This window comes from Acanthisitta chloris, unplaced genomic scaffold (assembly GCF_000695815.1).
Source record: "Acanthisitta chloris isolate BGI_N310 unplaced genomic scaffold, ASM69581v1 scaffold8991, whole genome shotgun sequence".
NCBI classification, from domain to species: domain Eukaryota; kingdom Metazoa; phylum Chordata; class Aves; order Passeriformes; family Acanthisittidae; genus Acanthisitta; species Acanthisitta chloris.
Genome location: NW_008657618.1, coordinates 17,249 through 42,151, shown reverse-complemented (window position 1 = coordinate 42,151; position 24,903 = coordinate 17,249). Strand labels below are relative to the sequence as shown.

The following is a 24,903-nucleotide window of genomic DNA, read 5'->3' as shown; positions in this document are numbered from 1 at the left end:
AAAACAAGAATGTATAAGGGTTCAAGCATCCATTTTTGCTTTATGCAGCAATTGTGGAGCCTGAAGCTTTGTTTTGGCTAGGCTAATGACCATCTAAGTATCCCCAAAACATTTTCATACTGCCAGCATCCACCAGCAACAGATTAACTTGGGGCTCTGTCATACATCAGCAAATTTTTGTCCACAGGGAGAAAAGTTGTGTGACCACAATAGCACTATCACAAAGATACTGTAAACATGAAGATCAGGCAGGTCACTGGGACTGTGAGACCTGTCCTGAATTCGTAAAACCTTTTCTCTAGCATCATAGTTTTGTAGCTTTCCAAGAGAACGAGAAACTAAGCATGTAGCAGCCAAATTATTTGCAGACAGTCTGTGTGGTGAATCTGGCACATTACAGAAAGCTGTAGGGTACAGAAATCTTGTATTTTAGAAATCTCATTGCTTACTATTGCAGGCTGACTCCAAATTGCTGGGTAGGTAGAGGTGGCCGTGGTGGAGGAACCTTAACCACAGGTGGCAGTTTTCCCTTCTGTTTCCTCCGAAGATTTTCATCATGTCTACAAAAAACATATCAAGATTTCATTGATTTTCTATGCACCACAGATGACAGACTATATATATGAACAGCTACCAGTATTTCTCATGATGCTGATCTCCTGACAATTGTGTATATGCTGCAGGTCTTACAGAACTTGCATTTAATTTCAGCATGAGGAAATTTTTAGGCAATATCTGTGGCAGAATACTTAAGTAAGACATAGAAGAGAGCTTTTCTGCTTCAGCCAGTGGAACATAGTAATAAATGTGTCCAAAAAATAGGAACACACTATAATTTAACAGCAAAATTCAAACCTATTTGCTACTCAAAATACAACTCTCTTTTCTTTGGCAACCATGCAATCCAATTTATAACCTTAGGGCTGTAAAGTATTTTCTCTTATTCCAGATTTACACAAAAAGTGTGTAAAAACCCACCAGGCATCAGGAACAGTCATAATCAAAGCTTCCAGTTACTTTCATTCAGTAGTGACATAAAATCAGTTCCTGTCAGTACATCAAAGCATTTCCATGTAAAGCACTGTGTGGGAAAGGCTGTTATTGATACTAATACTGGCACTTGACAATCCCAGCCCTGTGCATTTCTCTTCCTTTTCCTCTCCCACCCCCTCTCCAGTACTCCTCCCCAACACACATACACGCATGACATAAAAGCAATGGATCTGCTAACGATAGATATAGCCATAAAGTTTAAAATCAATCAACACTTTGCTGACTGGGAATGCTCTTAACGAAAGGAAGCCACTTAATCTGGTACAATATGCAAGGAAAGAGGTCAGGATGACAGTTTTGCCCACGAACATTATGTGATACTCATAAGCAGTAACAACATATGGATTGATTTTGCTAACACTCACACACAAGTTGCAATTATATTAAGAAATGGAGATGTTCCAAATCTGCAGAAAACTACAGAGCGTTCTCTTCCCTAAACACCTGACACACTTCAGCATGTCTTTAATGGCAATGCAGATTTCAGAATTAATCCAGCCAAGCACAAACAGGTAAATTAGACTTTTAATATTTGAAGAAATAGATTCTGCTCACAATACAGTGAACAGGCTGCAGCTTTATCTGAGAAAAAGTGAGGTGATGTATATTAAATTTGTCACATACCGGATGACTTCTTGAGGGATATTGAGCTGGTCGTATTTGAGATGCTCTCCCAGGTCACTTAAATAGTTCAAGTAGGTGACTTTTTTCCCAAATTTATGGCTAAAAAATAAAAAAAAAAAAGGAGGGAAAAAAATCACAAAGCAGTATAAAAATCAGCATGGTAGGAACATTTACGAAGGGTTTAGTTTCTATTACAAAAATGTAAGTGCTGATGCAACTTAAAATTAGACTGTAATTGAAGCAGCAGGAGACATAAGATGTATTTCATTTCATATGATCAAACATACACAGTGCATGCCTGAGAGTCTGATTTGAATAAAAATAACTGACTTCCATCTGAATGTGTTGTGATTTGCATAGATATGAAAAACATCACTTTAAAGCCACTGAAAACCAGGTTTCACACAGCATTAGGAAGCTCTGTAAAGGAACCGTTAACTTGGGAGAAAATGTTACACAGCCAACAGAACAACATGTTTGTATTCCTTAGGTATTCCCCCCCGCCAAAAGACAAAATGGGGCTGTAGACATAAACTATAAACTAGATAAACAACAGCTGAAATTTTCAAAGCATTGCTAGTGTTACATCCTTGAAGTGTTGGGCTATCAGCTTTATCCCTTTTGAAAAGGGCAGGAAAGCTTCTAGGAAACACTGTGAATAATAAGCTTTTCCTATGAGTTGTACACAACAGACTTCCAAATTTGAAGTATCACTAGCTAGGTCTTGAGTCAGGCCAGAATACCTGAACAACTTTATGGGCTGAAGTGTTCAAACCAGGGTCAGCAACATGTTTGTACACATGGCCTGAAATAAGGTCATATTTTTCACAGCACAAAATATCTGAACTGTAATGAAGTGTCAAGAAAAATAGTAGAGGTTGTTGATAAAAAGTGCACTTTGCTGCAACTTACTTCAGTAGTAACATTGGAGAAAAACTCTGCCCGAATGCATTTATCCCTGGATTGTCCAATCCACATGCACACGCTCCCTCTAGTGGGACGTGGGACAAACATCAGTCGTGTCAGCCCTGGAGAAGCTTTAAACTGAAAGGAGTCACATTTTGCTAACAGGAAAGCAATTTCAGGACACTGAAGAATATCAGTCTGTGCATGCACAACTGCAGAGCTCTCCAGCATGTCTCTTACCCAAACAACCTGCACTTCCATCCTCCCCAAGCCAAGGGCTAGCACAGGTCTCTGGGACTAATCACCTCTGGTAACACAGGACACATCACAGACCCCAGAATTTGTAACAATGTCATGGGCAATTAGGAATTAGTGCTGTTCCTTAAAAATGCCACATCACCACTATCACCTAAGTGTGTGTTATTTTAGTAACAGGTTAGCTCACACACAGAAGTATGCTCTTCTTACAGTTGCTTTCCAATTTGGAGAAAATACACTTAACACATTACCTTCTTGGTTTTGGGACTGAAAAGAGATCAATCAGCTTCTGGAGCTTGAAAAATTTCAGGTATTTACATTCTCTTAAGTCCTTTCAAATACAAGTAAGCTAAAATACTGAGTACTTTTGTCCTTCAATCTAATAATTCTGCCACTCATCCAGTTGTTAGCAAATATACTGTTCATGTAAAAGTACTTAGGTCATATACTAACAGGTACCAAATGTACTAACAGACATCTGAAAAATCGATGGATGCTTCTTGACAATGAAATTTATTTTACACCTGCTATTGTTATTGGAAACACTATCTGTAAATGAGTTCAGGCTATAATTTAGCAAAGCCAGGAAACAGTCCAGAGGATTTCTCTCCTTTGTTTCTGTGAACTTTGGATTAATAGTGACACTTAAATTAAAAGCATGATTTGTTAAGATAAAATTAGTCTACTCTGGAAGGAAAAGGTACTGTGAACAAATTTTAAATTGTACTGTAGTAAATTAACGATGTTAATAATGTTTTCAATGAGAGCCTAATTTAGCCAAATTGTCCATGGGCACTTCCACACTTCAGTTTTAAAATTATATCATTATGTTTTCCCTTGTTTGACAAACCCAAACTAGGGTCAACCCCAAAAAGCACAAATGCATGTGAGCATTTGGCTATTAAGCCATTTGAAGGAGTAAACAGGGTTTTTTTCCCTAGCATCAGCTAATTCCTTTTCAGAATTTACTCAGACTTCCAACTATTTTGTCAGTCCCAGCATATAAACAGCTTTGCTGCTGTTGCTCACAGATTTTAAAAACAGAGAGTAGAGTGTTACTAAATTAGACTCAAAACAAATATACAGGTACACAGTGGTAAAGTTGAGGACAAATAGAAACAACCAATCCTGATAATGTGAACAGGGTGTTCAGGTCGAGATTACAATGCATCTAAGATGACAAGCCCTGGTTTGAATTGTTTATGCTAGATACTAATGCTTAAGCTTATCAGGATTTCAGATTCCAAGTAAACAAGGATTTAACTGCCAGTGCATCATACTTTCCAAGAAAAAAAAGTTTTTAATTTATCTACACAGACATAGTAAGGTCCAGGAAAATGAGTATTTGGAACAGATACCTGAAAACTTTTATTCTGTAAGAATTAGCAGTCAACTACTGCTGCAAGTCAAATAGCACAGCTGTTGTGCCCCATGGCTCCACTGAGAGCAGCAACATGCACAGACTGAAAATCATCAGTGTCCCAAAACCACTTGCCTGGAGCTATTTGCAAGGAGCTCTCTGCTGCCTCTGAGAGAGAAGTTGGTTTCACTTGTGTATTGTAATGTCCATCAAGAATTTTTCTGGGTTTCTTGTGGGGTTTTTGTTGGTTTTGTTTTCTAGAAATTTCTCCATACTCATCCTAAAGCAAATTGGGAACAAACAAACCAACAACAAAAAAAAAACCATCCCCATTCCTGAGACACCATCAGGTACTGGATATCCTGCTTCTGCCAGCATCTTCTGGAACGATTTTTAGCTGTAATTCCTTTTTAACTTTTTATTTTCACATGCATCTTACATGTTCTGATCTGTCTAGAAGTCAAACTTCCCCTTTCTAATTAATCAGCTTTCTACAAGTCGGAAATTGAATCAACTGCAAGTTACTGTAATGGACATTTTCAGTTGGTTCATTATGGCTTCTCAGGATAGGTGTTTTCACTCTCTAGCCCTGAGGACAGACATAATATGATCTACTAAATGTTAGAATTACTTTGAAGGTGACAGAAGTTCAGGAGAAGAAGCTAAGCAAACTCAACCATCCTGGCACTTAGCAGTATCTGCCCATTGATGAATCTTTGTAGATAGCACCAATTTTTACCATACAAAGGAAAAGAACACACAATAAAATACATCACCTTCACCATTACATCCTCCATTTCATATCCTTATGGGCACTTCAGGGCTTATCCATTAACTTTGATCACACAAGTAGTATCATTCCTATTCTCAACACTTGAGATGAGCCCAAAGGTTAACCATTCATTATTCACTTTCCCATACCACCCAGTAACAACAGTCACGTACTCAGTTCCATTATGCCAAGTGCTGTCAAACAGGACAAAAAAGTCATTCATAGTCCACAGAATAACTATGTTTAAGGTGATATTTACTTTAACATACCAGTAAAACTACTAAGAATTGAGACTCCCTTTTCTTAGAAAGCAAAGAACTCTACCCTATTATGCATACCCAAGCCTGAGCTCACCTTACTCATTAGTTCAAGAGAGTTTAAATGGGTATTGTGCAGTTACCTGACATATTTTACCTCAAGCCTTTTTAAAAGCAACTTATTAGAGAACAAACCATCCTTGAACTAAACGGGAATAATGTGTTCAATAAACTGCCAAGTACCTTATAAGAGGTTTAAAGATATTCCACAGAATTTTTATGAAGTTGGTTGGATGTACAACATAGAGTGCTTTAAGGTTTTTCTTATACCTAGGAAAAGAAAATGAAATTGTTAGAAGACTCTTGAATACCACAGATGGTAGAACTGAATAGCTACATCTGAATGGAAGGTATTATTACAGGAACATTACACAGCATTCTTTTCAAATACATTCAAAGGACCTAATTCAGGAGAAATGGAATGTAAAATGCAAAAAAACCCCACCCCACAACCCAATCCAATTTTTAAAAAAGGTCAGTTTTGACAATAGGCCAAGTTAACACTACTATGTTCCTCACCAGTGTCTGCTGTCTCATAAGTTTAATATCAGGGAGACAAAAGGGAAATGAGGCAATTTGAAAAAAAGTACAGATAAGAGAATGAAGAGTCTATAAAAAAAATCTGTTGCATAAAATAATTACTTTATTTCATATTTCCTTTATTTTCTGCTTACAGGAGTTTCATGTTGGGAGAAAATTTCTAAATTTTCAGATGTAAAATTTACACCTTTCTTTTTTCTTAATTTTACCATTAATTTTGCCTTGTTTTGCTAGTAATTACTAATGGTGAAGCCAACTGCTGGTTGTTTGTCCCCTTTCTATGAAACAAAACCTTCCTCCATCAGAGCTTTTCTAGATTCTAGTGTCATTTCATGATACATAAACAATAGATTCTAACAGGCTGAAACGGAAACCAGGCTGCAAAAAAGACTCTGCTCTTACTCAATGTTCCTGCAAAATGAAATTGAGAAATGCATAATGAAATATCCTGCTTTTAGATATAAATTGCTGCTTATTAATTTGTCGGGTTTGCTTCCCAGTAGGGAGCGTTCCTCCCAAAGTGCTCAGCACTCATTGCTGGAGAACAGCGAGCAGGGGAAAAAATGATCATGAACTGTAAGGAAAACCTTGTAAAAGGTTATGCTAAGAGGGGGAAAGGCACCAACTCAGTAATTAGTTCTTCCTTTTGGATTTTAACTGGGCCTGTACATCTGTGAGTGAAACTGGCACTGTATTCACAATCACACACAAGCAAACAACTATCCCTGTGCAACTGGCACTACTGTGGATGAGAACCAAAACCAAAACTAACAAGCAAAACCCCCTAGATATTTTACTAAAGTTTCCATTTTGCTTACTATTTTGAAGCAACGGGCATAAACTGTTGCTTGTGTGGAAGTTTACATTCTTCATAGTTTCTTAGATTACAATTAGATGTCCAAAAGACTTTACTGAGCCTCTGCTGTAAACCTTCAAAGAACAGCTCTTGGTATTGTTCCTAAGGTTTTTTTATATTGTAAACCTTCAAAGAACAGCTCTTGGTTTTGCTCCTAAGGTTTTTTATACGTTTGGATAACCACTGCAGCACCCAGGCCATTCCTCAGTACTGCACAGAGACACTTAACAAGAGAACCAACAGCACCAATTTCATGAGCAGAATTTGCAATGGCAAAATGAACTCAGCTGTGGGTGGGTCAGGAAAGATCCACTTCCTTCATCAAAGTTAGTTACAGACACTACACAATCTGAAGAGCAAACCAAATATTTTGGAGACATACTTCCTGTCAAATTCCTTGTAGGCTGTTTGTAACCATTTCAGAGATGGTTTATTCAGACTCTTCAGACCATAGTGAAAGTAGACAACCGTATAATCATTCTCTACATACTGGTCCAGAGTATACTTTAAGTACCTGAGGAGAAAGATAACATTTTAGTTTTAAGACAGTTTACAGTTTAAGACAGGATGAGATTTTTGAAGCAGTAACTGAGAAATAAAATGTGCTATTTTTGCACAGAACACTAGTGGCTGCAAATTCGTGTTTGCTTCAAGGTATTTATCTAACAAAATCACCTTGCTCTAATGGCAATGTGGCCAACAATTCCACATCATTGCAAGACCTGAAATTTCAAAGAATGTGTTTAGTTACAAAACCTATGGTGCTCATGAATCATTTACAGATTAAGACAATACAGGACTTTGTTCGCCAAGGAATTTTTGAAGAGATGCATTTTAACTAACAGCAACTTTCATTTTGCATTTTTTCTGGGCTTTGTAAAGTCTTTCCTTTTAGGCAAGTAAACAACATCATTCTGCCTTTTCAAAACAATAAAGAATATATGTTGGGTTTTCCTCTCAATTTAGAAGTTTCTAAATTCTTGAAAAATCCATTATCCCTAATTACTGCCAATTACAATTTGTTATTGTAAACAGCTTTTCTTGAATATATTTGCCTTTCCCCTGTTTTCATTGTGGAGACTGTGTTCATAGATCATTTCCCTTAGAACTAATTTAAGGAACTGCACTACTTATCCCATCTTGAAATAATACTGCATGTTTTATAAGCAGATTTCTGCCTGTTCATTCTTTTATGGTACAGTTTAAGATGCTTTTCTCTTCCCTTTCTCCTACAATTGAGAACACAGGATGGCCTATTACACAGCTCAATGATTCAAATAAAGCAATGATGGAGCAGTACAATCTGGCTTCATGTCTTGCTGTGTCAGATTTCTCATGTTATTCTCAATGCTATCTTCTTATTCTGAAACAGAGTCCCAGCTATTGCTCTTTGTTGTATGTAAGTGATTTTCATTCAATAAAGCAGATAGTTCCATGTGACATTTACTAGGCTGTGGCTATCTGCAAGTATGAAGGCCACTTTGACTATCCACCTTTGCATGGAAAAGCCTATAACTTCACTCTGACACTGTACTCCCACACTCTCATTTATCTGCTTATTCCCTCAGCATACTGTAAATCTTAGACTATAAGTAGCCTGGACAAAGATGTTCACTGCAATTAATATAATACTTTGATCCCTGACTCAAAGATTAATGGCACTTTAATGAAAGAAGTAGTAGTGACAGTCATTTGATATTTTTTCATAAAAAGAGCTTGAAATTAAAATATATCTAAACAGATGTTGTTCCACACAGAGTATGTGCCTCGTGTTTTATTTTCAGCATGTAAATTCCTTGTCACATTGCATCCAGAAAACCTGTACTTTTAAAAATAACTAAGCGTGTTTTGTGGGCATATAATAACCAGTATTTTTCTACAGTCAATTACCTGTTCCAAGGCTGCAACAGAATTGCAGGGACATTACAAAAGCTTTACCAAATCAATTCTTTAAGTGATTTCATGACAAAATACCTACCAATCAGGGCCTACTCTACAGCATTTCCTCAGAATTCAACATTGAGTCTAACTACCTAAAAGCAGATCATTTGATAGCTCTTATTGCTACCTTCACATTCAGACTCCTGCCTTCAGTTCTCTCCTAGCACACACAAGCTTTCCAGCTGAATCTGATGTGGGCTCAGACACAGGAAAACATCTAAGTGTTCAAGTCCAGAAGAGCCTAAGGATTGGAATCCCCAGTTTCATCAAGGTGTCTCCTCACAGAGCTGAGGAAGGGTTCTTAGATTTGGTAGCAACATGGTTTGTCACCTTTCTTTTTTGGCATTTCCTACTAATCACTGCAGCTATGTCCTCTAGGTGAGGAGCTGACTTGGTCAGTCTCTTCCACCTCATTGCCACTAACACTCCCTCTGTGCTGCACAGGAAACTTTGGCTTAAGGCTGTGGAAATACCCAAGTTCTGAAGAGCATAAAAATAAAACAACATGGTCTGTTGCTCCTCTCTGTTACTAAAATGTTGAGACAACAGCACTTCTGTCCTTTCCAGTGGTGGTGGGTTCTGATAGTTGAAAAGTGCTCAAACATTTTGGCAATGGAGACTGTACAAGAATTTTGAATAGGTTTCAAATGCTTAATAAGGACAGAACCCTCGTGACAGAACAGATCTCCTTGTACCTACAAACTAAAGGCAGAAACATGTTCTGCTACCTTACTGCAGCAAGTTTATAAGGAACAATGTTGTCAATTTACATATTCATAACGTCTTTTAACACAAAAAAGCCCAAAATGAGATACATATAAAAAAGTTAAGCCTAATGCACTGAAAGTAATGCAGATATTTTTATAAAAGAGAAAACCCACTAAGATGCAAATAACTAAACAATACTCTTCCTGAGTGATTTCAGAGATAAAGTATAGCAAATTAAGCCAAACACTGCTGTTCATGAGAACATATGTATGCAGCACTAAGGTACTAGAATTTCTTTTCACTGGTCCTCACCATGAATTGATTTTTTAAAATATGGTAAGGATTTGTTAGTAAAATTAAGACAAGTTAATTTCAGTACACAGCGAATTGCTTCTCCTAGTCAAGGCTCCAGGTGAGGTAACAGGCAGTTTCATTCACATCTCATTCACATAACATTAACACTGGTAGGTCTTAGATCCTTTTTTCAATTTCACTCCTTGCCTCCTGCTTCTCCTCCCTGAAAGCTCATTGCCCTGGAAAGAAGCTAATAGAGGTTCTCATATAAAATGTAAAGTAGTCCATGCAGGAGGTTAAAAGAAACTTACTCCAGCAACCTGGTGTGATTGAGCTGATGGGAGGGGGGCATACGGCAGCAACTGAAGGTAATCACCTTCCTTCCAGAATTGTCATCACCTGGTGAACAGAACAGTTAATAAAGACAACACTTGTTTACTTATACAATGGGACCTCAGCGATCTGAAAGAATGGTGATATTTGGGGCCACCTTTATGTCCCATGATTACTCAAAACACACTGTGACACTTCACTGTCAAGCCACGTGTTGCCTACAGAATGCAAGACACTGTTGGGCAAATGATGAAGCTAAGAGGAGAAAGTTGTATTCAAAGGTGCCTGGTGGTGCTCAGCTCCAGACAGGGAACACTTAAGTCCTCCTGCAGCATTCAGCCATGGAAGGAAACAGGCTTGCTCTCCCTAGAAGTCTTGGAAATGGCCTGTTTTCAGACTCTTCACATGTTATTTCTGAAATTCATTAGAATACTGCTCTGCCTACAAGCACCTTGGGCATCTGCTTTGTCACACAGCTGAGCTGGATGGTTTCTTGAGCTTTCTTAGGCAACTCTTATCACAAGCACTGCTTCATTCAGATCACACTTAAAACACAACAATCAAGGCATACAAGTATGATTTTCCTAACCTGAAGATTCCTAAGTGTCCATCCCTTAATTCCTCTTACAAAGCATATATTGCCACACTTAAATTCATTGGCTCTTTGACTCATGACAGCTTCACCCACACTGTCTGCATAGACAAGGCTGGTGTTTATGCCATGCCCACCCCACACCCAAGTTCCACTATCTGGAAAGCCTGGCACAGAGGTCAAGTCATGCTTGTATTGAAGGTAACTCAGCACTGAAGACTGTGAGGTGTAAGATTTTAACATATATCTTCACAAGAGAGACCATTCCTTTAAAAGCAACACAGAAACATGCCAGAAAATGTTTAGACTGAATTCACATTTAACAGCCTAATTTAAATGCTCAGACTAAATGATATTTAATATTTGCTTCTATTGCCACTAAAACATCAAAGCTTGGCTTTGCTATCAATAGGAGTACAATAAAAATTGGGGTGTTTTTTAGATATTATTTATAATGCTGTTGTTCCCTTTTAATCCTCAATTAAGTAGTTGTAATGAATAAACAAATTAAAAAAAGAAGTAAAATGGGGGAAGTTAAAACTGTAACACATTAATATTTGCTTCTATTGCCACTAAAACATCAAAGCATGGCTTTGCTATCAGTAGGAGTACAATAAAAATTGGGGGTTTTTTAGATATTATTTATAATGTTGTTGTTCCCCTTTAATCCTCAATTATATAGTTGTAACGAATAAACAAATTAAAAAAAAGGAGTAAAATGGGGGAAACTAAAACTGTAACACGGTCAATTAATGAATAACTTCTATTGCCACTAAAACATCAAAGCATGGCTTTGCTATCAGTAGGAGTACAATAAAAATTGGGGGTTTTTTAGATATTATTTATAATGTTGTTGTTCCCCTTTAATCCTCAATTATATAGTTGTAACGAATAAACAAATTAAAAAAAAGGAGTAAAATGGGGGAAACTAAAACTGTAACACGGTCAATTAATGAATAAATAAAATGTCTATAAAATGCCATATGAGCATATGAAAACTGGGTGGAACAGCTCCAGATCACTTCTTCAGCTATGCTAACTTGTGTTACTGATGTTGGTTCAAATCTCTTGATCTGAACAAGCCGAGCACTTCTCAGCATTGCAAACACACATTTTCCATGAAACCCCCCACTGATAGTCATATATTCTCCTTCATTCAACTCAGGCTGTCCTCACCTGACTCATTTCACACTAAGAAAAATCCTGTATTTGCTTTGTCCAGTTCCTACCTAATTGCACTCAACAGACATCATCATGGGACAGCACCTATTTAAACCCATTGCATTTTAGGGGCAGAAGAAGTAAAGAGAGGGAAGAGGTGAGAGTAACAATTACTTTTCACATATGAGCATGGACTGAGAGACATCTGCCTTATCAATTCCAAGCCTGGGTCATCACCAGGAGCTGCACCAGATTCCACTGATTTGTTGAGCTGTATCTTAAAAACTAGTTAGATGTTTCTGTTTCTTGCTCCCCCTGCTCACTGATTTGACAACTAGCAACCTGCTTTCTCAATTCCAGTCTAGAAGTCAGCAAATGTGTCCAAATTTGTTCATGTGACATCACTCAGCTGAAGCAGTGCTACTCCTTCAGTACTGTTTACCAACCTGCAGGACTCCAAGCAATAACCATATCCCCTCCCAGCCTGTGTTCTACTGCTTGTAAACAAGTCAGATCTCCTCTCTCTCCCCTGACCTAGGTGTTCTCTACTCTGCTCCAACCTGAACACCTCTTTCCTGAAAACAGGTGACAAGAGTTAGATAATAAATTGCAGATGAACATCACTCAGAGGATTTAAAAAGCCTTCCTAATGATACCCACATCATTTACTTGAAAACCAAGAAGAACTACTGGTGTAGATTGACAGCTACAGATGGATTATCTCTGATGACCACCCCTCTCATCTCACAGAAGATCACTTCTCTCTTTTTTGATTTAAACAACCAATGAATCATTTGCTATTTACTTTAACATCCTTTAAAGCTCTATCTCTGCTTGAATTTTGGTAATTATCACTTTAGTCCTACAGTTTTGACTCCCAGAGCATAGCTTTCTCTGCTGGCTGATTTTTTCTTCCTGGTTTTAGTATCATTGTCTTCCTCAAAGGGATTTTTTTCCATAGCACATAGCCTGATGTCCCTTACCACGATTTTTTCTTCCTGGTTTTAGTATCATTATCTTCCTCAAAGGGATTTTTTCCATAGCGCACAGCCTGATGTCCCTTACCACAGTAAAAATAAGAGTCCTGAGTTAAATAAGGTGCTTGAGCACCACTAAAGGAAGAATATGCATAGCACCACAGTTACATGTACTCAGGTATGTCAGTATATTGTTCTTAAACAGACCATAATTTAGTTCCTGAAGTTACTCAAGTGTCTTATTTTATACTCTGTGTACTTATAAAGACATTATAATGTGACATGCATTAATATGAATGCTATACTAAAATTAAATTAAAACATTAATAAAAGATTGCTTTCTAAATCATTGCTTGGTTGTGAAGAAATTGCTGTGTTACAATGCACTCCAGAATATTTTCTCTGTCAGAGACAATAATTTTTATGAGCAAAATAAACCTAAGAATGCTTTCCAGATAAAATACTAAATGAGTCACTAATTGTCACTGTTGATCACATTTGACTGCTTGAATTAAAACCCAACAAAAAAAAAACCAAAACACAAACAACCCCAGCTTTATAAAAGACTGCAAACAGATACCTTAGAACATGAACAGACATAATTGCCAGTTTCAATAATAGGAAAATTGAGACAGAGAAACATTCAAAATTACCAGATCAGCAGAACCCTTTGTTCTCCCACCCTGTAGTGCCACATAGGCAAAAAGAACAAACCTGAAAATGTGAGACCCTCAACTCTGTGAAAAACTAAATAAAGCAGTGCCAGCTGCCCAGTGATGGCAGGTAAAGAAAGGAAAGAGGCTGGTTATGTCTTCATAGGCTTCAATAATGCTTTGGAGATCACCAGATTTTAACATGATGTGTGCTGATCAAAACAGCAGCAGCTCCCCTTGCCCTCCATGAGAAGGGCTGGGACTGAGCACCTTGGGAAATGCCCATCACATCTGCTTCCCAGTCCCACATAGTTTGCATCCTATGACTTGGAGGATATAATTTTTACCCAAACACATGAAAGCACAATGTGAAAAGTAAAGTGGGGAGTGGCAGTTATCTGCACATGCAAAGGAGAGCGTCACTGGGAGTATGTTGACTTTAGATCAGCACAGAGTATATTTTTATACCACAAATCCTGTATTTCCCTACTACTAAGACTTAAACAACCTTGAACTGAAAGATGCCTCATTTTCTACCAGGGACAAAGGAAAAATGAAGTGCAATTTCAGCTTTGCTCCTTGATGTTTTGCTTTCGAGTCAAAAACGTAGTTTTGCATTAACCTACTTTATTACCCAGTTTAATGTCATGAAACACCTTCAGATCAAAGCTTCTTTTACCCTCTCTGGAAAATGTGCTCCCTCCACAATGTTTCTGCACTGGTCTAGTACTCCAAATGTTCAGGAAGTATTCCCAAGACTGAGTGACTTAATGGCTTGGGCACTCACACTCCTCCAGCCACCTACCTACACCCTTCTAGAAGTCCCTGGCTCAGGTGCTGCCCTCACACTGAGGAAAGGTCTGATAGACTTGGCTCACACATGGGTGGGTACAAGGCTCCTGACTTTGGATCTGGCACTTGTCATGCAGACACATTCCTGGATAGGCTCAGGTTTATCCGCTGTGTTGGCCATGGAGTCACTCCTGGGAGCACAGCACGGTGCCTCCTGCCCCGTGCTGGGTGAGCAAAGAGAGGTGTGGAGAGAGGGCTGTCCACAAGATTTACGTGCATTAAAGTACAACCTGTGTGCTGGGGTTTTATCTGTCTGGATTTCACTGAAACAAACATGAATCATACATTGCTGTTGGTATCAAACTTCGCGGTGGGGAAAAAAAGTTGCAGGGTAGGGCAAGTGGGAAAGGAGATTGTTCTATTTTTTAATTAAAAATTTGGATGGTACAGAACTTCCTGACTGCTTCTTGCAAATGAAAAGGGTTTTTTCTCATGACAGAGCTCATTCCAATTTGCATATGAGATCTTTTGAATGTTGTAATTTTAGCATGACTTTTTAAGAGATTTTGTGATTTTATATGTGAAAACCAAAATATGTTACTTCACTGATGCTTGTTACTATCACATTATAACAAAACAAGATCCTCAAGTGAAGAGCTTTCCAACTGGTTTCAATGGGAGAAGAAGCAGGATCAAAATCCAGGAAACCTGCCACACCAGTGAAAATACTTGCTCTCATATTTGTTTCTTCAATAGACTTTGGAGCTAGAGAAAATGAGCCTAAACCTCAATTACACTTTGTTAAATGGTGAGATAAGCTGTTCTTTCAAGCCTTCTACTATCCACAATTCAGGGAAATACAGAGTCAGAAAAAAGCCATTATTAAACTTCTGTGTTTTGGCTAAGCTGAGTAATGGGCAGTAAATACACCCACAACCAATACACTGTGGGTCTCTGCCCATCCTCTATAGCAAACTTCTTAGTTAAGAAATAAACCAGCCAAGATAACACAGTTGAGTCTCAGTATTAGTAGGAGATACCTTTAGCTGTAGAGATCTGAGTCGTTTTTCTCCTGATATTGAACAAATGAAAATATGCTGCAACAGATATCGATACCTTTAGCTGTAGAGATCTGAGTCCTTTTTCTCCTGATATTGAACAAATTAAAATATACTGCAACAGATATTAGCCAGGTTAAGGATGAAGTATTAAAATTGCCACTGTAATGTTTATCCTTTGGGACAGTGACCAGATCCACCAAGGACATAGGGAGCATGACAACACCTCTACATTTAAATAGCCAACACCTTTTGAGAATTTTCACAAAGTTCTCTTTTTGCATTCATTTCTCTGGACTTTACTCATGCTCACCTGTCTACTGAGAAACCCACTTTCTGTGAGAAAATTGCAGCTGTACTGCGCTGGGATAATTCTGGAAAGTGCTAAAACTGGGACTGACATCAAGTACATGCTCAGGTATCTTCCTCAATATGAATGGCTATAAGTGAACATTCAGGAGACTTCCTACATTAGGAACCTTGATATTCCCCTCAGAAAGCAAAGATTCCCTATCAAAGATTTCTCCATGAGCAGTTTGCCTTTTAAATTTGTCTAAGAAAAGCACTTTGCCATAGGACATTTTGTCCAAACCAGCTGAAGGCAAAGGGACAGCTTGCTTGATGATGTGATTAATTATTTACATTTCATTCATGCTCCTCTTAAGGTATGTAAAATAAATTGAAATTAGGCTGAATTAAAGCCATTCCTGAATCTAGTGCACATACTACCTGGCTGACTCACCAGACTAGTCTTAAAAGGGGCACTGAAAAATCAAAACTACTTTCAGTGCTATAAAACTAAGTATTTTGATAACTCATAGAAAGCAGAAAAGAAAATTTAAGACTTGTGCCATATTTTCAGGATATCCAAAACTGAGTTCACATTCTTCTTTGAAACTGGCACTTTAAGCTATCATTTATTTTTACAAGCCTGTCACTCTACTAAACGATGTTTCAAGGAGACATGTTGTATTTTCCCAGGTTCAGCAAGAAAGCATGTCCATATATTTTGATATAATTAACTCGGTTTTGTCTTTAAGAAAACACACTATAACTTACAGTCATGTTCAAAGCTAGGAATGCAGTAAATAAGGATTTATTTAGTTTCACATTCTGAGAAGAAAATATTTGGAGAAAGAAGTAAGGGAAAAACTGGTGCAGAACTTGGAAAATTCAAGTTAAATTCCTGCCTGAAGGATCTGAACCCATGTTGCTATCACTCAGACAAGTTCCCTCTTCACTACAGCAGGAAATTCCATTGATATCAACCTTTACTTTGGAGTTCCTCTCACAGCAATTGAGAGAAAAACATGACAACACTCAAGTGGTCAGGACATGCTTTGTAAAGTGCAAGGCCCACATTAAAATCTGCTGTTGTGTTGCAAAGAGGTTAGGAACCAGAGCCCTCAGCTTCCTTCTTGAAATGCTCCCAGCTCTTGGGTATCTCTAGTCGATTTGTTGTTTTCCCCAAAAGGATACTCATGAAACAATGTCAGAGATACTGATTTCAGGAATACCCTTTGGAAATAAAAAGAAAAATTGAAGAAAGTAAATCTTTTAAGAAGAAGAAAAAATCTTTAAACCCAGTTCTTTCCTGTGGCACTGCAATTTACAGACCACAGATCTGCTCCTGAAGGTATTGCAAGGAGTAGCAAAGCTGTCACTGAGATGGACTGAAAATGATTAGGACTTGTGCCTTAGGCTTATTAGATAATTCACTGCAGTTTCTCTTTACATGTTACACAAACTAAATTACAACTTTACCTTTCACAGTCTGATCTACAAAATACTATTCTAATCAGTTTTTAATGCACTGGTTCAAACTCAAAAAGAGGCATGAAATCAATTGGATCTTGAAGAAAAATATGGACATCCTCTACAAAGACCCAGGCTGCATACCTGAAATCTTTAAATATAACTAGAAAAGCAAGAAAAGGCTAAGAAGGGAAATAAAGATTTGAAAGAATGGTGAACTTGGATTCCATTAAAAAGTCTTGTCCAATCCATAAAAGTATGTCACTGACAGTTGATGAGAACACAAGCATCAGAACCAGAGTCCTATGAAATAAGCACATACTCAAAACAAAGGTACTGCAAAAAGCTGACAGCAATCATATTATAGAAGCTAACCAGAGAAAATAAGCAAGCTTGATGCATCAGGTATGCTTGTATGTCCCCTCCTTTTTGCCACAAAGAAAAATAATCTTGAGTCTGTTTTAAGGCAACAGATTGAAACTTCTTCCTCACAACAGAACTGAAAAGAACCAGCACTGCAGCACTGTTCCACTTAGATATGCTCAGAGTCATCAGCTGCACAGTGGTATTTGTGACATAAATCAGTCTGCAATTAATAAACAATTAATAAAGCTTATATATTTTTAAAATATCTTCTATTCTTGTTTAATTAGCTGTATTTTTGCACTGTATGAAAACAACTCAAGAAAGCTCCTTTGCATGTAGCCAAAGCTATTGTTATGGAAAGCAGGTATAAGTCATTTTAATTTATGAGAAGCAAGAAGGAATTTTAAGGGGCTTCTTATAAATTAACTGCTGGAAACTAGATGACTGTAAGAGATGGATAAATTACTGCAAATATTTTCACCTGAAGTCTTTCTTTTTCTTCAGTCATTTCAAACAATACATCTCATTGTCTTTCAATCACAGAATAAAACTGAAGGAACAGCTTTCAGAATTGCTTTAACTCAGCCATGCTTTGTCTCATTCAAAGATATGAAAACCATTACAGACCAGGTACAAGTCATTTAAAAACTATTTGTTTCAAAAGGGACTGGCCTCTTACAAGATGGGAAGGAATTCTGAAAAGATCATCCTTTCCTCGCTTGAATCTAATTCCAGAAAGGTTTCACACCTGACTCTGTGCCAGTTAACACTGGGGACAGGGAAGTCTTGTTTTGTGGAGGTGAAGCATGTCTTCAGGTTTTATTTCACCTTCCCCTCATTCTGCATTCATATGCACACCTCTGCCTTCTCTCACTCCCAGCCTCGGATGCTTTGGAGGGTACAGACAGCTGCCTGAAGCACAGCTCCCAGCTTGTGCTTCGCATCTAAATTGTCCAGTAGACTTGCAAAACCCTATCAAATATTTCTGCCCGAAATGGCAGGTAAGGTCACTCTTTTCTGGACTTAACCAATGGCTGTGGGATGTTTTCCCCCTAGAATAAACTGCAGTATTAAGGACAAAACAATCAGATACAATCCAACATTTCAGGCAAGATTTGCTCCAGTGAATTTAGACCAGTATATCTAAGGTTTGGACTTTATTCCAAGCAGACTCTAATACAGAGCAAGTTCCAGGATGAAACAATGGAAGCTACAGGTATGTCTCACTAAAAAACCCTGTGGCTTTCACCCCACTATACTGAAACACATTCCCATTCTCAAACACAGGAATAAGGCATATGCCTAGGACAAAGCCAGGCAGGACTGCTCAGCAAAGGGCAGGCTGGTTCTCAGTCTGTCCCCACCACATGTTCTCTGCTTTACCAGCTGTAAAAGCATGAATTTTAAAAAAGAGCTGTTCCAGTATATTTCATCTTCTTATTCCAAACTTCTTCCCCTTTTTCAACTTCCCCCACCTTTTTAACTTCCAGATCAAATCACAGAGTCCCAAGACCTCATCAGCAGAGAATGTCTTATTGGTCAGTTGAGAAGAACTAAGACTGCCAACTTGTCCCCTTTTCTCCCAGTCTGGAGCAATGGAGAAGAGGAGCTTTGCCTAAGCACAGGCTCAGGGGTTTCCACTCATCACCTGGCAATTCTGCCCTTAGCTGCCATAGTCACAATTATTCCCTCAAAAAAATAAAACACACAAGGGCCCTTTAGAATTAACAACAACTAAACCAAATACCAAGTGCTTATGAGTTCCAGAGTGGCTTTGAGTAAATGAAGAATGAGGAGCACCAACAAACATTTACTAAATAGTTGTGCATAATTAAAGTTGAAGCAGTAAATACTTGGTCCACCACAGTTTGATGTTGAGTATATTAGCAGGATCAAAAAAAGCCTTGAAGAGCTATCATGCAGCACTGCCTAATGCAGCAGATGGACAAGGCCCTTAGGTGGACAGTTATAGTGACTCTGCTGCATCCAGTGTATCTGTTGACACATCTATTTCACACTTTGTCAGTTTGATTTCAGTGGTTTCATTAATAACTTTCATAAAGAAGAAGTTCCCCTATCCCCCAACTGTTTGAGTGAGTGTCTGAGTGAGAAACATCCTTGTGAGTTAGCAGGTAGTAGCTTTTGAATCACAAGGACTTGAGTCTTATGTTGGGGGCTAGTTTAGAAGAAGGTAAAAGGTAATTATTATCCTGTGTATAAGCAGCTTCAGGAAGAGAAGTAACCACGTGTGAAATTCTCCTCCCACTCTAAGTTAGAAGTCTAATTACCATAGATTTCACTGCCCTAGTCAATCACACCTCACCAGAGGACTGGTTTTGCTAAAGCTGATGCTCACCTGGGACATCCTGTTTATGGCTTGAATTCAGAAAGGTACTTATGCATAACCTGAGTTCATCATTTTCCTGAAAAATCATAATCTCGGCTTTAGCACCTCAAGCATGAGGTACAAAAAGTGTGCACAATACAACACAGTCTTAGACTTCATTAGGATGAATGTTAAATACCACTATTCATGTCTTATTGAATGCATTTCTTTAGTTCAGGATTGTGATTATTAATGCTATTTTAACAAGCACATTGATGCCAAAAATAAGCCAAAAGGAAAAAAAAGGCAATACATACTTTAAAGAGCTGCTTTTATATCATAAATATGGCTGCATGTCTTATATGTTGACAGAATATTTTAAAAATAAATAACTGTATACAATAAAGGATCCAATATTGAAATATGCTATGTACCCATAAATTCTCTTCAAGTAACAACAGAAAGTCAGATGATAAATGCAGTTAACATTTCTGTCAACTGTTTCCTTTCTGCCTTTTGTTAGTTTTTATATACTAAGCCATATCTCTTTGGTTGCACACCCTTTCCAGGGCAGACAAGACGAATGATTATGTGTGGCTGCACAACACTTCAGGTGATTCAGAAAACAAAACAGCTTATCACAAATGAAGTACAGATCTGTTCCAGTCACAGTTAGGCCTTAGATTATAATACATTGCTATAGTTGTATTTTAAAGCAAGATTAAGCTCAAATATTTGGCTCATAATTCATCCCCAGAAAAGCACCAAGTTCACATATTTCTATTCAGCTGTTTTCAGGATGAAGGCTGAAAGCATCAACATGATTCCTATGCATCACCTTGAGGAGAACAGTAAGAAAAATGTGATAATGTGTGCAGTAAGGTAAAGCCATAGGATTTTCCAAACATACCTGCTAACTGGATGATGCCATGTCTTGCAACATCATAGTAGGGGTGATTGATATTTAGCTCAGGATCCTCAAGTGGTGGAGGCATAAACGTTTCTTCCTGCTCTGACTGTGTATCATCTGCTTCATCTTTCTGCAGTTCTAAAGGAGAAAGCAAGAACACTTAAGTGCTCATGAACAGAGAAAAACCTTTGTCTCCAATACATTACTGAAGGACTGAATTTTAGCTCTATTAGAAAAAACACAGGCCTTTATCACTATTTGTTGCAGTTATTCTTTACCCTTTTTCTTGTGCAGGAAAAGCAACCCTTCTATATCTCTCAAATCCACCTTAAGATTTATATCTATTGTGATGCTCACGCAAATCTTGACAATGACTGGACAGCTGGCATGTTGTGACCTTGCTATTCATGACTGAGGTGTTGTCTCATCATTTTTTACACTCCCTCAATCTGTCTGTATCCATCTACAACTTCTTGACTTTTATTTCCAGGTTGCCCAAACGAAGAAGTCAAAGTTTCATTTCGCTGCTGCATGCATTGACAGCTACTCCACATTAACACCCTGTGTGTATCCCCTGTGAGAACAGACTCATCACTTTACAGAAAGGTAGCAGATTGTAAACAAATCTCCATCTCACCTTCCCCAAAATCCACAGTTCCCTTGAAAACCTTTAACCTTCTGAACTTGGAAGAGACAAGGCAGCCAAATGTCCATCCAGCATATGCTCCAGCTAGAGGCCAAGCAGTTGTAAAATTCTCCTCAAAAGCCCAGTAAAATCCCAGGCAATGGGCATCCTTCCTTCCCCCAGATGCATCAGATTCTGGACTAGATCCTAGAATTAAAACCTACTCTGTACTGAAATGAGCAACACAATGTTAATTGATCTAGGGTTTTGTTTCCCTCAAGTTTTTTTCCAAACTGTTGTGAGGTTCAAAAAAACCTGATGCTAAGGACATATCCAAATGAACAGAATCTGGGATAATTACCATCACTAATGCTTCTACACTATTCAACATTAAATTGACATCCTTGAACACAAGTGTCTTAAGAGAAGAAAAGGCACAGGTAAAGAGAGAATTAATGTTCTGATAAAGTGCACCCCCTGTACATCATCCATCTCTTTCATCCTGCAGGTTGTATTAAGGTAGAATGAACACTTTTATCTATCAGTTTGGACACTTCTAAGATTGAGCTGGACATGGTGCTAGGCCATTTTGTCTAGTCTGTGATTTTGCTAGGCAAGGTTGGACCACATGATCCTTAAGATCTTTTTCTATCCTGGTATTCCATTGTTCTGTGATCTATAACATTATTAATGCCACTTTAAAAGTACTTCTAGAACATTCTGTCTTCTCATCATCTGCATATTTCATGTGCCTTGACCACCATGCAAGGCACACTAGGGCAGAGAGGATATATTAAATATTGATTTCAGTCAGATTTATGTGCCAGTAGCTAATAAGTGTTAGAGAAAAACTCATACTAAATATTTCGGAATGCTTTCCACTCACGAGTTCTCAGTATCTTTCTATCCTGCAAACAGCCACATGAAAGCTTTATTGTCTCATTTTTATTTTTAACGTGATTTGTACCAAAAAGGCATATCACAAGGATGAAAAATGCCACTGGTGGCTGAGCTTCTCAAAACCACAGAGGAGTCAGGAACACGTGTACAATTTTACATTTCTTGATGTCTGAATTCACGTAAAAGACCCCTCAGAAAATAAATCAGCAGTCAGGAAAAAAAAATCTGCCTTTAGAAATACACCATTAGAGTCCTCTTCATACAGAAAAAAAAGTTTAAATTCTTATTTTCTCTAAAATGTGTATTTATCTACTTTTTAAATGTTTATCATATATAACAAGCTGCACTAACCTTAACTGGAAAGGTATTAGTTCACTTTAAAGAATGTTTTTGTCCCACAAACTGGGAAGAATAATATTAATACAAACATATTGCAGTAGATAATTTCCACATTTTTATCTTTTTTGAAATACTTGTTACATTAAAACTCAGAACAAGGAAAACACTATTTTGTTTATTAGGGTTTTTGCCTTTTTTCCCACCTCATGTCTGAGCACTGTAACCACCTAAAGGAACAAAAAGTTTAAAAGGTGAGAGAGCAAAAGAAATAGCAGATGTTAGTCTGTGGGGATGTGAAGCAGGATCTGTAAACCATTTACCATAATCCACTGAAACATAACAGGTGTTATTAAAAGTGAAATGTATATTCAAGCTAAACACAACAGAAACAACCAATCTGGCTCTGAGATGTGCCTAAGAGCTAGAGAAGCAAAGTAAATACACACACCCATTTTTACTGCACTTACTCACAGGGACTAAAGAAGTCCCAACAATAACTGTAACTGCTGAAAAGCTCAATAGCCCTGACCTAGTAAGATAATTCTATCTTCTTTTTCTTTCTTTTTTTTATTTTATTTTTTATTTCTTATGTGTGAACAAGGCGACTGGAGCTCAAGAGATTTTTTGTAATAAACCCAAATAAGAAAGAAAATTCAATGTTCCAAACTGAGGGAGATCTCAGTTCTATTTTTCTTCCTGCAAATGATAGAGGAGTTTATTGCCCTGCTTCACGAGCTATAGCAGAGGATCATCTGTTTCTACTCACACCATTATTGCTGTGTAACCCAGCCTGGGACACAACATGAGGGGCCTGATCCAGAGCTTGCCAAGGCTGAGAAGGAAAATTGCTTTCCATGGATTTTGAATCAGTCCCTAGAGCAAAAAGGCCAGGCAGCTGCTCCTGAAAGTCATGAAGTGCTGATACGAGAGCCAAGGTGAGGGACAGGGAAAGGCAGGCTGAGAGGAACACAGGGGTAGGGGAGATCTGCAAGGCCCGTGCTCTGAGGTTCAGCCTGGCATCTTCAAAAACTCAAGGGAAAAAACAAAAAGTAATGCTGATCTTTCAAAATGATGAGGCCCTAATGCCATGGTCATATTGCTCCACTCGATTAACATCTTTGGAAATAACATGCAATACAGCAATCTCTGTGCTCATTCAATACTTGTCTGCTTGGAGTAATGAGTCCCATTTGTGCCACAACATGTGATGATGGTGATATGCCAATAGCCTAGAATTGCACTGGGAACATCTACCAATAATTCACAAAAGCTGCATGTATTAAACTAACCTTCAACCCTAATGGCTTTAATAGGGTACACATCAGTACAGAGGCTGTAACTCATATTGGATTGCTCCAAGAAGTATTACAAAATGTTGGCGAAGCCTCTCACATACTGAAGATGCTCCATTAAATCACCTGTAACTCTACACAGATGCCATCTGAAGTATAATAAAAAATATTTACCTATTTCAGCTAACTTCTCATAGTCAATCTCAGACATGTTTCCCCTTAGGAACAAGTCTAGGCAGACCTTGCTAACGGATTCTTGCAGGATGAAATGGTCCTTGGGTCAGCCCTACAAAAACAAACAAGAGTAGCTGTCATCACCACGTGGCATATTTTACTCACTATGCAGATATAAAGAGTAAACAAAAAAACACCCTGGAAAATCCCACACCCAATTGTTGTAGAGGAAAAACCTCGTCGGCATTTAGCCACCATTTTCTTACAATATTGTTATAAAAGCATTTTAAAACAGAAATCCAAAAAAGGAAAAGCCATGCATTAAGAGCTTGAACAAACTGACCTGTTTTTATTTCTGGGGGATTGTTCCTCAAAATATTTATATATTAAACATTTTTAATGACAAACATCAGAATTTCCAATTAATTCACTTGTGGAAACAACTTCAAACTTAATTTTTTCTTACTGTAGATGATAGATACACTCCATACCCTCACACCAAGTCACTTATTCTACAGCAATTCTGTTTTATTACAGCAAACATTCTGTACCTCACATTCCACATGAAAGAGCTTAATGAAAATTTCAAGTGAGCATTAACATACAAAAACTTGAAAAAAACAGCAGTTCCTGTGCATAATTACTGCTTTTTGTCAAGCGCTCTGCAGAGTACTTTGCAAACAGAATACTAAGGAAACACCCAAAGTGAGCATCAGGAGCAAACAACAGGATTTAAAAGATCTATTTCCCCAAGCAGCTGCTCCAAAAAAGCCAAATGAGTACTTCTCTTACATTAAAAACCCAGGCTTGGGTGTGGAGGTGAGAAAGAAAATGAGCTGCTGTAACTCTCCTTTGAATTTAATTTAACCCCTCCTGGTTTACACCAGTTTGATTTCACCTGAACATGTTAAATAAAAACAAATTGGGTGGTTGAAAAAAGGCATACACTCGAGTCTTCTCTGCCAAGAGGTTAGATTCTGTGTTGCTACTTCAAATCACTGAAACTAGGAAACCATCTTGC

At 37.9% G+C, this 24,903-nt stretch overlaps 1 protein-coding gene across 1 annotated transcript; it reads right to left on the bottom strand.

Moving 5' to 3' along the window:
* Positions 1–448: 448 nt before the first annotated feature.
* Positions 449–23,919, bottom strand: LOC103811796 (rho GTPase-activating protein 8-like). The gene is made up of 7 exons (XM_009084795.1): positions 23,883–23,919; positions 20,553–20,690; positions 9,941–10,028; positions 7,069–7,200; positions 5,474–5,560; positions 1,678–1,776; positions 449–560 (listed from the first exon to the last, which is right to left on the bottom strand). The coding sequence occupies exons 1-7, from the start codon at positions 23,917–23,919 to the stop codon at positions 449–451; spliced, it is 693 nt and encodes a 230-aa protein (XP_009083043.1).
* Positions 23,920–24,903: the final 984 nt, after the last annotated feature.